The sequence below is a fragment of the Morone saxatilis genome, unplaced genomic scaffold (assembly GCF_004916995.1).
Source record: "Morone saxatilis isolate NCDOM2014 unplaced genomic scaffold, NCSU_SB_2.0 Contig24, whole genome shotgun sequence".
NCBI lineage: Eukaryota > Metazoa > Chordata > Actinopteri > Moronidae > Morone > Morone saxatilis.
The window spans coordinates 7,776,638-7,791,657 of record NW_023339807.1 but is presented as its reverse complement, the minus strand read 5'-3'; the positions used below and the strand labels follow the sequence as shown (position 1 = coordinate 7,791,657).

The following is a 15,020-nucleotide window of genomic DNA, read 5'->3' as shown; positions in this document are numbered from 1 at the left end:
GACCTAGTTTCCAGTCATGAAAAAGGTCCCGATTTACTGAAGGCAGAATGGGAAAATGCTCCCAAACCGGTTCATGATCAGTGGATCAGCAGCGATCTTTTGGAGCTGCGAGCAGAGCCGTATCCAGAAGCCTTACCAGTTTACACCTCTACGTATAATAACTGGGCTCAGTAGAAATTATGTAAGGACTGTATATATATATATATATATATATATATATATATATATATGCTTGCAAAAAAACAAACTGGCCTCCTTAAATGTCAAAATTCTGTTGGCAGTTGATAAATACATGTATGTGCAACGAAAAGATCAAACTCCCGTACATGCTTCCTTTAATAGGTTGATAGTTGAGAAGACTATTTTTAATATAAAATGATAATTTTTTTTGAGCATGAAATGAGTACTTGATTTAACTGTAACTTACGGCCTGTGATAAAGTAAACCGCACAAGATGGTGCAAATGAAAGCAAACAACCAATGAGCATGAGGTACTTTTATGTTGCCATGGGAACTTATATTTGCCAAGGCAATCCAAAGGAAGTTACACATTGAGTGAATGGTAAATCACATATATTCTTTAAATCTCTTTTACTAAGCTCTCTGTTTTTTTTTTTTTTTTCTATTCATTAGCTTGATTAACACACACATCACTCATTAACCCATGAAGACTCTAAAAAGGGTGGTTGATGTTGTGCATGAAGAATAAGAGAAGACCGCAGGTATTTTTTATTTATTTTGAGGGTTTAGTTTTTGTTGTCAGTGTTGGCATTATTAAACAAAAATGATACCCACCAAATACATCCCGCTTGTTGTTTTGGTTTAATTTACCTGGAAGAATTTTAAAAACTCTAAGCTTACAAATGCATGAGTAAGTGGAGTGGTGGACCTTTTTTTAAAAAGTATATTTTGGCCTTTTATTGCTTTATGATACTGACAGCCTGAAGACAGACAGGGAAAGGGGGGCAGAGAGAGGGGGGATGACACGCCAGCAAAAGTCTAAATTTCCAGGTTTTCCAGGAGGCGTGAGACCCCGGACTTGCTCACTCTCTTGTCAGAAGTTAGATAAGAAGATTAATACCACCCTAGAGCTAGAGCTAGGATGTGGTTAGTGAAGTTTAGCATAAAGACTGGACACAGGGGGAAACCGCTAGCCCGGCTCTGTTCAAACACAACCAAAGCTGCCTTACAACACTTCTAAAGCTCATTAATTAACATGTTGTACTGTCTTTGTTTCTACTCCTGCAATTCAATTAAGTGTTAAATTAAATCTTAATAAATCTTACCTGTTCCATTTGAGCTACAACTGTTTACTTTTCAGCAATAACAGCAATGTCACATCCCTGAAGATACAGATGCTATTGTATTCCATCCTTCTGTATACTGTATGTAGTAGGTCTGAAGGTGTGTAAATGTTTGAGGTGAGCATATGTGTGTGTGTGTAAAAGCATGTCAGACTTACTCCATTAAAAAGGCCTTGTAGACACAGAGAGCCAGCAGCACAGTAACAGGAAGCCTGAAGCTCTTAGGAAGGTCATACCGTGTGAACATCCACACCACTGCTGCCATGGCAATATAATGGACCTATAATTTAAAAAAGAAATAATTACTGGATTTAAATGAGATTTCCCATCGTCTTTGATTGTAATCCCTTCTGTAGACCAAAACGTGACAGCGCATCAGAAAATACAGAATGACAGGAAGAGTCGAGGACAGACCGTTAGAAGCAGTGGACAGCTACTCACCAAGCTAATGTTAGAGTCAAAGCTCATCTGGATGTATTTCCAGTCAAACTCAATCCCTCTGGCTCCCACCCACAGAGGAAGACACCTGGAGAGCCACAACAGTGCGTTTACACACATACAGTCGTTTGTCAAGGTAAAGTTAATGTTTCTTCTGCAGTGTTACTGCTTACCTGGACATGACAAGTTCAGCTGTTGCCCAGCCCATCGCAGCCACCATGATCTTGTACTCTCCTTTGCCAGCATTCCTAGACATCACGAGATGAAGGCCCAACAGGTCCGCCAGGTCCACTGTTGCCTTCATAAATTCCTGGAAAACAAACACACACATTATTAGCATTTTGCATTTGTAATAGTAAACAAAATTTGACAAAGAGTGACATAAATCTTCCTTTCTGATGTTGTTTCAACACTCACCCCAACAAAGTCATAAACTCCAGCTCCTCCTTCCCATGTGGGGAAAAATGTAGCTAGGAACAGCATCTGAAACATAAGAAGACCCTTATAAACCCTGTTTACACGCTCTGAAACACAAGAAAGCTAGTGACATCCTATATTGTGCTCTGTGTTTATTCATTTTAATCCAGGCACCTCAACCCTCAAAATGATGGAAGATGGTTTAATCACGAGAAAGCTCACTCACCTTACAGAGCTGGACAAACAGGTAGGTTGCTCCAGCCTGGACACATCTCCAGAAGGCATTGTACTCTGAACTAAATATTGGACACACAAACAAAAAGTTATTTTTTATTATTATTTTTTACAACAATCAGACAAGCCAGTCCAGGCAGAAACTGGTAATTTGGGATGCAATTGTTTAAGACTTCAGTGCAATAATAGTGACAGAAACCAAAGTTACATTGGTAAGCAAAAGTAATACCAAATTCAAGAGCACACACACAGCTCTAAGAAGATTATGTGGACCCCCTCCCAAACCTCTGACATTACTAAGAAGATTATTAACACTTCTTAGTCCAAGCATATGTTGCTACAACGTACAAATACACAAGACACCATGTAACAATGGTGTAAAACTGTTTTGACAGTAATTTTTTAACATGGTTCAACACAGTATTTAACTTTCAACCCTTTACTCAAACTACACTTCACTGGCCACGGCAGATCTGAGGATATCATACAGTATATTATCAGGCATCACTTTCCACCCATGTTGCAGATCCCTGATATAAACACACACTTACAGGCCACTGCACTTGTATGTTATAAAGTAAGGGAAATAGGCCAGGGCAAAGCAGTTCCCGAAGTGAAACAGTGTCATGATGTCTGGTCACAGAATTCAGCTCCCTGGAGAGAAAGAGAAATGATTAAACTGGCCATTGACACAACAAAGCCACTAAACTAAAGAGATCGTATTCAATCTACAATAATAGAAAACAGAGAAAGCATAAAGTCCTGGCACTTACAGTAAAACCAGATAATGTAGCATTCAGCTCGCTCACCGGCTTCAATGATTCATTTATTATCTGAACTGATGCCGGTGGATTTTTCTGTGGCTAATTGACACTATATTCTTGAATGTACAAAAACAACGGTACTTTATTAGACAGTCATTAACAGGTTTGGATGATGTTACAATACCGACACACACAGAGCTAACTAATCATGCGACAACAATTCATCACCGAGCGCTACTGACATGTTATGGTGTCTTTTTGAACCAATGTGCGGATCTATAACGCTGTGTAACTTATGTTCCTGTTAATGTCATTAGTTAATAATGTGTACATTAGCTGCTAGCTAAGCTACAATCCCGTCCCCGGTGTTAGACACGTTCCTGCATCAAGCTAACGAGACTTACGGATCATTTCTTTTTGCCGAGTTTAACTACAAAGCTCACTTTAAATATGTCGGGATTTCAAACATATGGCAGCAGCTTTAAAGCAGCCCTTGGTGTCAGTACTTACCGTGTTTGTTTGAAGAGCTCAGAAAGCTTCGTGCTCTCGTTCAATGAGGAACGGAAGTGAGCTTGGCTTCACCTCGAAATGCTTCCGACATCTTCTTCTTCTTTCTTTGTTTTTGGCGGAATGTAATCTCATTGTACAGCTGCATACCGCCACCTGCCGAACCGGTGTATGCATTTTATTGGTACATATTATTTATAATAATAACACAATAAATAAATAGACAAATTCCCACTCGTTCTCTCCATTTGTCCTCAATATCCCTTTAGTTGTAATCGTCCCCTCCATTCATTATATCTAATACAGTGTAATTACATGTTCAACAGTTTTGCTTATATTAAAGTGCACACATACTTGTGAATTTACCTTACCCAATGAAAATAATTTAAAACAGTGTACAACACTGTAAAAACAGTGTAAAACACTCTTACTGTTTTTTGTATTTTATTGTATGTTCTACCCAGGCAGTGTCCATCTCACCTTTTTGGCCAAATGTCAGATATTTCCTTTTTGATTTGTTCTTTACCTCCCCCTTCCCCAAATTGAATGTCCATTATGTGCCTCATATTATATATAGCATATATATAGCTGTATAAACTGATTCCTATATGTATTTGAAATTGAGGAATAAAGACTCCTGTTCCTACATCTCCCTTTGATCTTTTGATCTGTTAATACCTGTAGATAATTATAAAAATGATTTCTTATATACTGATTTGCACAGTGTCCTATTTTACTTTCCATTCTTCTGACATGCCACCGGTAGGAACTTAACAATGTGTTCCACAAGATGATTTTCTCTGCTGTCAAATAATGGTTTAATGGGCTTCATTTAATGTAATATAATACTAGTGGTAGGATAAAATGTGGGTGAGTTATAAGCATTATACATACTGGTTACCATTACCATACAATCAGCCTGTATTGCATTTTTTTTTATTATATAGAAAATACAAAATATATAATATAATATAATATTAAATATCTAAGTAATGAAAATGATTGGCTTGGAAACAGGAAGTTTGTTACAGAAGATTTCATTGTAAATGTCTGGATTTTCTCATACTTTTGCAATTACTTTTGGTTCTTTAACTGAAATGTCTCAAATGTCTGACGATAATCTTTATAACTAACAACCATAAAGGAAGGACACTGTGAGACAAACACTGTTGCAAAAACCCAGACAGCCCCTTATAATCCTATTAACACATGAAACAATTTTGCTAAATGTCTTTATTACTTGTTATTAGCATACCTTCTATAATATTCCAACATTTACAATTGTATCTGAAACTTTAAATAATGTTTAATGTTCAACAACAGAATGACACCCAGCAGCTGATCAGCGAGCACACAGCACTGAAATAATCCAGCTGGAGCAAGTAATGATTTCAATAATTACAGTTTAAATGAAAAGCTGGTTAAACTGACAATCTATGATATGTTTTGTCCATTTTAATTTCTACAGTAAAGACTACACAAACACAATAATGAATGAAAGAAATGTCACAAAGAACAAAAGAAAAACTTTTTTTTTCTTTTACCACAAAACATTAGGTCAAAGATAATCAGATTACATCATCACTCTTCTGCATGGAAATATTATTTCTCACTCCGTCAACCAAGAAATATACATTTCTGAGTATCTAATCTGTTTTCAATCTATTAATGACTATAATCACAACAAAACATCATTAATATAGAATATAGTGCCCTATAGTAGAGAGCGCTCAAGCTGTTAAACTACTACTACAAAACATGCATTAATAACAGAGCATTGAAAAGCTTTAAAGATTTCTTTCTTTAACTTTTTTTTCATTCTTTGATAGCAATACTTTTTGTTTGTAGCAGATGAAGTTTCTTTTTTCTGAGCAGTCCCTGATGATCCAGTTGTTTGTGTCGTTTTTGGACAGGGTCCCGCAGTGTTTGTCCTGGGACGGGCAGTCTGGCAGCATCCCATGGTCTACCAGCCTCTCTCCGTCCACCCACAACCACTTCCCTGCTAGGAAGCGCAGGCCCGTCCAAACCTGAGACACAAGGGAAGTTTTGAGTGTTTTATCTGACTGCTCCCACTCTCATTCTCTCATATCATGCTTGCTTATTTTCAGGAAGCTGCAGTTTGATGAAGCAATTCAATCTTCAATCCCTGAGCAAATCACTGAAAGACAACGACTGATCTTCTATCTCACTTAACTGTGGTGTAAATGAAGCCATGCAGAATGACCCCAACTGCTGACGCTTCAAGTTACTTTTTTCTTAGCAAAATATGAATATTAACACTAAATGAGACATCAGATGAAAAACTAAATTCTTAACTCAGTGACAGCAAACCAGGTAAGGCTGTTGTCTATTTGGGTTATCAAATAGCCCTTTCTTTTTTCAGTCATATTTAAGTTTAGTTTAAGTTATTGTGTATATTTATGTCCATCTCACAATGGATGCCACAATGGATATAAAAAAAAAAAAAAATGAATGTTGAAAAAATTTGCCTTGTCATTTTCTGGAGAAACAAAACATTGTTTTTTTAGTTACTAAATTCGTTTTTGTCCCATTGATGATAAGGAAATACCTATATGATCACTCGCCCACCTTCACTCTCCCTGAAGGTTATTTGAGGGTGAGCAGAGAATGTGGTTACCTGCACTGCTCAATATTTTCTATGGTATCCTTGTTGAACAGATCTAACAAGAAAAGACATGTCCACACTCTGGTATTTAGCTGATGATCTTGAATTGCCTTTCAGTAAGGTGAAGTAGAAAGAAGAGTAAAACGATTCATGACATTTAAAATACACAATGGAGCATGCTACTCTTCAGTGTTTAATGCTTAATCCATCAATAAACTTTATTTATAATTTGATGAATTAAATTTGCATTTAAATGATGCATTAAAACAACTCAAAGTAATTAAAATACCAAGTAATTATATTATCCTTATCCTGTCTTTCAATAAATTAGCAGTATTTAAATTTTAAAAGTAAACTTTAAATTCCATTTGCTGTTGTAGTTTTATTTCTGCATGCCTAAAAAAACTATAAAACTATGAGAGAAGGGAACATTACTTTTTGGCTGAATGGCTTACAATGTGCAACCTGTCACACCCTGTTCTTTGGCTTATGTGTAAACCCCACCATGCATTCTCAAACCTCATCGGTCGTGGCCAGTCTGTAGATCTTCTCTCTGACAAAGCTGAAGTCAGACAAATTTTGCAGGCTCACGAGGTTGTATCTGTTACTGCAGGACCCCAAGGAGTCGACACACGGCGTTTCCATTTGCTGGCAGTAGCTCAGGGCATCCTCCCATGTCTTGTTCATATTCACCACCACCAGGTTGTCAGCGCTGCAGAGAGGCTGAAGCTTTTCGGAGCACATATTGCTTTGCCACTTTTCAGTGAGAGTGTCAAAAGAGGCACAGTCTGCGTAGTTTGGCTCTCCTGGTGCCCAGTTTCTGTAGTCAGATGGCACGTCCCCGATCCACCTCCAGTCCTCACCAGCGTCTCGGTACAGTCCAATCCAACCATATTTCTTAATACCATATCTGTTTATTTCTGTAATGGTTGCTAGCTCACTACTATTATTCTGACAGTAAAGAGAAGCGTTGTACCAGCTAAGGGAAATTTCGTGATGTTGAACTCCGTCTTCTACTGAGCAGTAGAAATAATTTTCACTTGAACAACTAGTACTGTACCACATTAGATGCTCATCTGACACAAACACACAGTGACGGTTCTGTGATCCATCGGCCCAGTTGTTGCTCTGTGAGAAGTCGTCTCCTGAGATCCCTTCTCCGGTTCTGGAACACACCAATGATATCTGCAGCTTAGCATTTTACCTCATTTATATTTTAAGATACTGAAATCAGCATAGAGATAATTTCAAACTGATACTCACTTTACATTTATCCACTTCCAGACTGACTCATCCTCAGGGTCTCTGTGGAGACCGATCCAGACTTGGTTGATCTTCTCTTCCCTCAACCACTCAGCCAGCGAGCTTCCCGCTGTCTTTAAGATAGCCAAGTCAACTGTTTTTTCCTGGCAGTACAGTCTGGCCTCTGTCCAGTCCATCTTCTTAGATGACAAGTAAATTGACTCTTTTATTATGGATGCCTCCAAACAAAGAGCAGCCATTAGCAGAAGGGAGAGTGTGAGTTCAGGGCTGCCCTTGTTCCCCATGACTGCTCTTGTCTTCACGTCAAGTCAAAGGTGCGTTTGGTTGCAGATATTACCTTTAGTAGCCAGGTCAGTTCGTGGTGTCATCAGTGGCTGGTGAGGAGCAATCAATCTGCTCTTATAGACTCCTCACCTGGTCACTCCCACATAGTTACACCTTGCCAGATCTAACTGACAAGTTAGTAGTTGAATTCAGGGTGGGAATGGTGGACTCCACTAACAATGAAAACTACCCTATAGAAATGAAGTACAGATTGTAAATATATTTAATGGCTATTGCAGAAATAAATGTCATAAATAACACAAAAATGGGATTACAACTTTAACTTTAAGTACAAATGCAAACTTGACCACATCTTTTGAAAAGAAGAAAAAGAAGATCCATCTATGGATTCATGTACAGCCACAGATCCTCACTGCCAATCTGTTTTCTAGCTGTGAAATACTTGAACTATTTATTGTAAACTAAACTAACTATAAAGCCATCTCATCTATTCAAGGGGTACAATGAAGGGGTACAGTGAAGTGGTACCAAACTGGTAGTAGTAAACATGCAGAGAGGACCATCTGGGAGTAAGGCTGTAGGCACACAAATGTCATAGCCTTGGAGTGCATCTCAGTTTGTTTTCTTTCATCTCACTCTTGTTGTTTTTAAGTATTAAATATAGGCATAGCTTTATATAAAATCTATTCAGTATTTTTAACCATCTTTTCTTGTTTGACCTTTTTTCTTCTGTTTCTCTCTCCTTTTCTTCCTTCATGCCTCTCCTCCTCAGACCACTCATCATCTCTTTTATTTGACTACTTCATTAGTTTCTCCTCTCCGGCATTAAGTGAAATCACATCAAAATGTTTGTGCAATAAGACCAGAGAAAAGACCAGAAATCATTGGATCTAATCTACTGAGTAGCATGCTATATTAAAGCTTAAAAAGTTAAATTTATAAAGTGGAGTGGTAAAAATAAACCATATTGTTAGCTCGGCTTCAATTTGCTTTTCGTGCCAGTTCATGGTGTACTTAAAAACAAATGAGGAAAAGATGGACAAAGAATTTAAAAACAAAGTGGAACCAAATGCAGTCATGTGTGGTGCAGCGAAAGGCGCTCTCCCTCTGCATCTTAAAGCTTCATTCAAATTTTCTACATTCAAAACTGTCCAGACTCCATGCTTGGATGGGGAAATCAGGCTGCAGGCAAATGATTGGATTTGAATCTTTTTAGTCAAACGATGCTAATGATCTCATCCTTGAGCTGACCTCTGTTTACCTGATCACTCCTACCTCAGCTTTAGTACAATGTTGTTAAATAAAGGTCCAGTGTGTAGGATTTAGTGGCATCTAGTGGTGTAGTTCCAGATCACAACTCCATCGCCTACACTCTCTTCCTTCCAAGCATGAATGAGAAATTACAACAAAAAAATGCAACACGCCCTATCTAGAGGCAGTGTTTGGTTTTTCTATTCTGGGCTTCTGAAAGAAACATGGCAGTGCAACATGGAAGGCGACCCCATGGATGTAAAAAGAGAACTGGATATAGCGTCAAAGGCCGTGCTCTGTTCATTTCTATGAAAGCTGCTCAGTGGCCACTGAAGCCAAAAAAGACACTTCCTGCTGTTAAGAAATAACCTAGATGCATGTTCTATAGGCCACAGTAGAACATGAAAACACCAGACACTCCCATCTAGCCGACTAAATGTCTCAATGTGTTTTATTCTAAAAGCTGAGCAGATGACAGCAGTCATCACACAAAATTTCTACACTATTAAATATGTATGTGTAAATATACTTATGTTCCATAGACCTCTGAAATGTGTTCCTATTGCAGTATGTGCAGTGAAACAGTAGGTGGCACTGCATCAAAAGAGGGAGTAACTAGGCCATGGCGGTATAAACCAGAAGGGAAACAATTCTTCTATATAAGGATGCAGCCTGCCTGCTGAGTCTTGCTGCAGTACCCTAAAAGAGGCAGCAGGTGGCTGATTGACTATATTCAATAAATTATTAATAAAATAAATAAAACACAGTACACAGATGTGCATACAGCACTAAAATAGAACAGGATATTCCAGTGTCAATACTGCAAAGGTCACAAGACTTATTTCCATTGCGGTACCAAAGGCTCCCTCCTGTGGCTGCTCCATCCTTATCCCACCAATGTCTCCTACTAGAGAATGAAAAAATGGGGCGAATGGGGTAACAGTGTATCCACAGTCCTTGGCTGATGTTTCCATTAAGTTGCCTACGTCCTGCTACAGGAGGTATAACAGGGCCCAGGGAGTAATACAATCTAAAAAGGTTTCAAGAATACAGAAGTTGTGAATTTTAATTTTTAAATCCATCAACACGTCACTTCATTGTACTTCTCCCTCTGTAATTTAGCCTCTGGCTATTCAGCTCTCTGTGTCCTTGAACCATTTGCTCTTTACACACATAATTATTCAGTTATTAACTTTTATTTTTTTTTAATTTCACTGCTGACAGTAGAGATTCAGGAGAGAGAGAGAGAGAGAGAGAGAGAGAGAATGAAGTTATGTGTTGTGTCTCAACTACTGCCTCCTTGTTATTTCAATGCATATTTTTGGTCCATGAAATGTGAAAATATAATTGGAAATGTGGTGGTAAAAGTTAATAACTGAATAATTATGTGTGTAAAGAGTAAATACAGACATGAAAATGTCAGAAAAGTGTGCAGTCAGTTAAAGTGTGAGTTTTTTTTTTAAACCAGTAAAAAAGTGTGGCTATATTGTTAAATTGTTTTAGTTTATTTGAATTTTATTAATCGATCTGTGGTAATGGAAGAGGTTCAAAGTTTTGGGGCTTCATAGGAGAAAGTGAACAGACAATAATGAAACAAGACAACTTCACATTTGAGGATTTTCAAGTTTTATTTCTTTGTCTCTTTACTTAAGCGGAGTTACAGTAGCTCTGCCTCTCAGCCTTCTCTTTCCACTGGTAATTAAGCCTTTAAAACACACCAACAGGGAGATGGATACAGTAGATACCATAGTACTGAGCCATAACGACACATCTAAAGTGGCAGTGGGAGGTGGAGAGGGGCACACAGACACAAATACTGTCACCGACCGATCGTCTTGTCGTTAAAGGAAAAAACAGATAAACTCAGAACACTCAAACACACTGTTGCTGCTTCCTACGTATACTGTAGTAGAGCTAAGGGCTGTGATGCTATGACTTGGCTATGGGTGGGGGGCCTGTGTGTAAAAGAGAATGGAGGGGGTAGGAGGATGGTTGGGGTGGTCCCTTTCCTGACTTCCTTTTTGGACAGGAAGTGTCTACTCCTTGGAGTGCATGTACAGAAGCAGATCAGCAACACGGTGGCTGTATCCGAACTCATTATCATACCTGGAGAGAGAGGGAGGGAAAAGAAGAAAGAGAAATTGATCATTAGGGTTAAAAATTGTAAAACTTATTTTTCCTCTTTAAATTAACTTCCTGTGTGACCAAGACAAAAGAACTAACCAGGAAATGAGCTTGACAAAGTTGTCGTTGAGGGAGATGCCAGCACCAGCATCAAAGATGGAGGAGTGGGTGTCACCGATGAAATCAGAGGACACCACCTGCAGAACACAAACGGCACTACAAGTCAGATATACTGTAGTATAGCCAGGCACAGCTTTGGCAGAATATCAACTTAATGACAGTCAGTCCTATTTCCACCTTTCCAGTAAAATTAATCACAATGAATTTAAAGCATGAATGGACAAGAGCACATATCCCTGCCCTGACCTCTTTATCCCACCTTGCCCTATTCCCACTAACTTACAGTTTTAGTCCTAGCATTATCACTAGCCATTTATTTGCTTTACAGTATATGAGAAGTAACTTCACCTGGTCCTCGGTGTAACCCAGCACTCCCTTCATGGGTCCATGTGCGGCCTTCTTGCAGGCTTCCTTGATCTCAGCATAAGACGCAGGCTTGGACAGACGGCATGTCAGGTCCACCACTGACACATCAGCCACTGGCACCCTGAACGCCATGCCTGTCAGCTTACTAGAGAGATAGGACGGACAAAAGAGACATATTGGACCTGTCACCTTCTATTTTGGTCTTTTCTTATCTTCCTAGCCACAATTACAAAAGGTGCATCTGCTCATGAGGCTGATAACAAATGTGTTTGTGGTTACCCGTTGAGTTCGGGGATGACTTTGCCCACTGCCTTGGCGGCACCAGTGGAGGCTGGGATGATGTTCTGGTGGGCGCCGCGGCCATCACGCCAGGCCTTGGCACTGGGACCGTCCACTGTCTTCTGGGTGGCTGTGTATGCGTGGACTGTAGTCTACAGAGAGGACATTCATATATAACATTAATGACTCATACATGGCATACATTTAAAGCTAAAAATACAATCACAACACTTGTCACAACAGTGATTTAAACCTTCAGTGTTACATCTGAATACTGTCCAAATGATTCATTTGTTCAGATTTAGTGCAACTTACCATGAGAGCCTCCTCAATGCCAAAGTTATCATGGATGACTTTGGCCAGGGGGGCCAGGCAGTTGGTGGTGCAGGAGGCATTGCTATCAACAGAAAGACAGACAATGTCACTTACTATCACACTCCACTACATTCAGATCTCCTGACGTACATATGAACACAATGGACTCCTAAATCTAGGAACATGTTTGTGGAAATTAAACATGTACAGTGTGAATGCATGTCTAAGACTGTGTCTAAGGTATGTTACCTGACGATGGTCATGGAGGAGGGGTCGTATTTGTCCTCGTTAACTCCCATGACAAACATTGGAGCATCAGGTGAGGGGGCGGACACAACCACACGCTGAGCTCCACCCTGGATGTGAGACTGTGGCGAGAGAGAAAGAAGGCACAGGTTATAAACTGCACCATCTGGCTGTCTGCATATTTGTTTCAGATATGTGTGTGTGTGTGTGTGTGTGTACACATACGGAGGCCTTATCCACACTGAGGAAGACTCCAGTGGACTCGACAACGTACTTGGCTCCAGCACTGCCCCAGGGGATCTCTGCTGGCTTCATACTGGAGTCAGAAACAGAACAGAGTCAGTCTTAGAAGAAATGCTTCTCACTACGTTTACTTATATAAAACTTGGTGGACAAAGACAAGAAACAGCAAATTACTGCAAAAGTAGAAATAAAAAACAGATTGTGAGCAAGCATATAGCGAGAGAGAAGTGAGAACAGTACATCCTGTGATTTCTAAGTTCAGTGCAGAGCCTCTTTGGATAATGTCATGTTAGTAATAAACAAAAGATCATTTTTCAATTAACACTTAGAATGTAAAGGTTAATAGCCTTGCCAAAAAAGAGCAGATGGTGTAGTAAAAACAGGAGGCACAAGGAGGGAAACTTCACAAATTTACACGCAAAGAAGAACAGGAATGTCTCCTCTATAACCCCTCCTTTTGTTGGTATTGCCTTTTGCAGAAAGGAGGCCCATTCCTCAATGGACTAAAACAACAGCCGGTACAATGGGTGTAGGGGTAGCTATACTGTATGTACTATACTGAGTGAGGCCTTAGGCAGCAGAGAGCCTCATTCCTGGCCTCACTTAAACTTATTGCTACCACTTCACATCAACATCAACATCAACATTGCTGATATCTGTGAAACAGCCAATATCCACTAAACATCATCATCACTTACCACTGGAAGACAGAGATGGCATTGCCATCCACGACGAGCTTGCCATCCTCTTGGGAGACCTCTCCATGGTAACGGCCGTGGGTGGAGTCATACTTGAACATGTAGACCTAGGAGACAGGAAAACAATGGGGTCTGAAGAGGCACGTGGCTTCTGGTTTTTTTCATCACAAAATTAAACTTCATTTTAACACTATATTAACCTATTTCATTCACCATCTCAACACAAATGGCTAAACAATCTTTCAGTTTTCTTGGAGGCTTCAGGAATCACTGGTGGTGTTGACTCCAAGCTTAACATCTGAGAAAGATTACAACCGAAGGACAAATAAGCTAAATTTGCAGTAAAACTTATGTTCATTTTATGTATACATAAATAGTATAGACTATGAGTCGGTTTTAGTATTTTTAATATTGTGCAAACCTGTTTTTCTACCCAACTTATAAGTCTGTAAATGACTGCCATGCCATTGAAAGCATATTCAATTGAAATTGAAATGAAAATTGAGTGCTCCACTAGAATCAAAAGAAATGTTCATTTGTAAGTTTTCTCACCATGTACTGCAGGTCAATGAAGGGGTCATTGATGGCCACAACCTTGATGCCCTTCTGAAGGCAAGCCCTCAAGACCAGACGGCCAATACGGCCGAAGCTGTGAGGAGAGAGGGAGAGAGAAATAATAGTTGATGTGGGAAAATTTCTCAGGACCTCACTTAAATCTTCATCATGTCATTAGAATCCAGCATAACTTCCAGTGGTTTACTACCATAGAGAAGACCTGCCCATTAAACCCCATTAGCACAGATATCATGAAATCATGAGTTTCCCCACTCATATAGTCCTGCAGCTCCACCGCAAGTTATGATTAATGCAACCAAACACTACATTAAATGAAGAGCTTTTTCCACTTGAAGGCTTTTATTGTGAAGCAGCTACATTGATAGAAACCCATTTGTGCTGTACGGGCTTACTCTCTCATATATAAATTCAACATACTGTACTAAATGCATTTTCACCCCTCTTTATAACCATTTACTAACCACCAAAAAGTGTGGAAATAGGAAACGCCTCATTTATTAAACAATGTATGTGTTTCAAACTCACCCATTGATTCCAACACAGAGATCTGACATGGTTGCTGTTCCTTGGGGGAATTAAGTTACCTGCGGGGGGAAACAGACAAACCGTTGACATTAGAAAGAGAACTACAGCTAATGAGTGATGATAAGAAACATAAAAATGCAGGCTACTCAATTATTCACTAAGTCATATCCTCCAGCTGGCAACACAGTCAGATGACCGAGACAAAAAATGCTTCTGTTCTTTACTTGCAGGAATTTCTGCAGCTCAACAATGTGCCAACAAATGCCCTCTCTACTCTGTCATTGAGTTTAAATATATAATGGTAGGCTTGACAACAAAAACACACGAGTACTTGAACGGAGACAAACTGTTGCCCTGGCAGCAAGAGGTGACTTTAATCAGGCTAGTTGAGTTGCTGGCAATATACAATGCGTTCGTGTTGCTGTAATGCGACCATGTT

General features: G+C 39.4%; 2 protein-coding genes across 2 annotated transcripts in view; both read right to left on the bottom strand.

Annotated features, from left to right (window-relative positions):
* The window catches only part of tmem147 (transmembrane protein 147), a 7,596-nt gene extending 3,833 nt beyond the window's left edge, over positions 1–3,763 (bottom strand). Inside the window, exons 1-7 of the mRNA XM_035673013.1 lie at positions 3,668–3,763; positions 2,945–3,047; positions 2,386–2,455; positions 2,160–2,225; positions 1,916–2,052; positions 1,746–1,830; positions 1,463–1,584 (exon numbers count right to left, since the gene is read on the bottom strand). Of these exons, the coding sequence (XP_035528906.1) occupies positions 1,463–1,584; positions 1,746–1,830; positions 1,916–2,052; positions 2,160–2,225; positions 2,386–2,455; positions 2,945–3,021 (557 nt within the window). The 5' untranslated portion in view covers positions 3,022–3,047; positions 3,668–3,763. The remainder of the gene's footprint in view (positions 1–1,462; positions 1,585–1,745; positions 1,831–1,915; positions 2,053–2,159; positions 2,226–2,385; positions 2,456–2,944; positions 3,048–3,667) is intronic.
* Positions 3,764–10,698: 6,935 nt separating this feature from the next.
* Positions 10,699–15,020, bottom strand: part of gapdhs (glyceraldehyde-3-phosphate dehydrogenase, spermatogenic) — a 12,618-nt gene continuing 8,296 nt past the window's right edge. Inside the window, exons 2-11 of the mRNA XM_035672402.1 lie at positions 14,582–14,640; positions 14,033–14,129; positions 13,481–13,587; positions 12,765–12,855; positions 12,543–12,661; positions 12,294–12,375; positions 11,979–12,130; positions 11,682–11,844; positions 11,313–11,410; positions 10,699–11,195 (exon numbers count right to left, since the gene is read on the bottom strand). Coding sequence (XP_035528295.1) covers positions 11,126–11,195; positions 11,313–11,410; positions 11,682–11,844; positions 11,979–12,130; positions 12,294–12,375; positions 12,543–12,661; positions 12,765–12,855; positions 13,481–13,587; positions 14,033–14,129; positions 14,582–14,610 — 1,008 coding nt within the window. The 5' untranslated portion in view covers positions 14,611–14,640 and the 3' untranslated portion in view covers positions 10,699–11,125. The remainder of the gene's footprint in view (positions 11,196–11,312; positions 11,411–11,681; positions 11,845–11,978; positions 12,131–12,293; positions 12,376–12,542; positions 12,662–12,764; positions 12,856–13,480; positions 13,588–14,032; positions 14,130–14,581; positions 14,641–15,020) is intronic.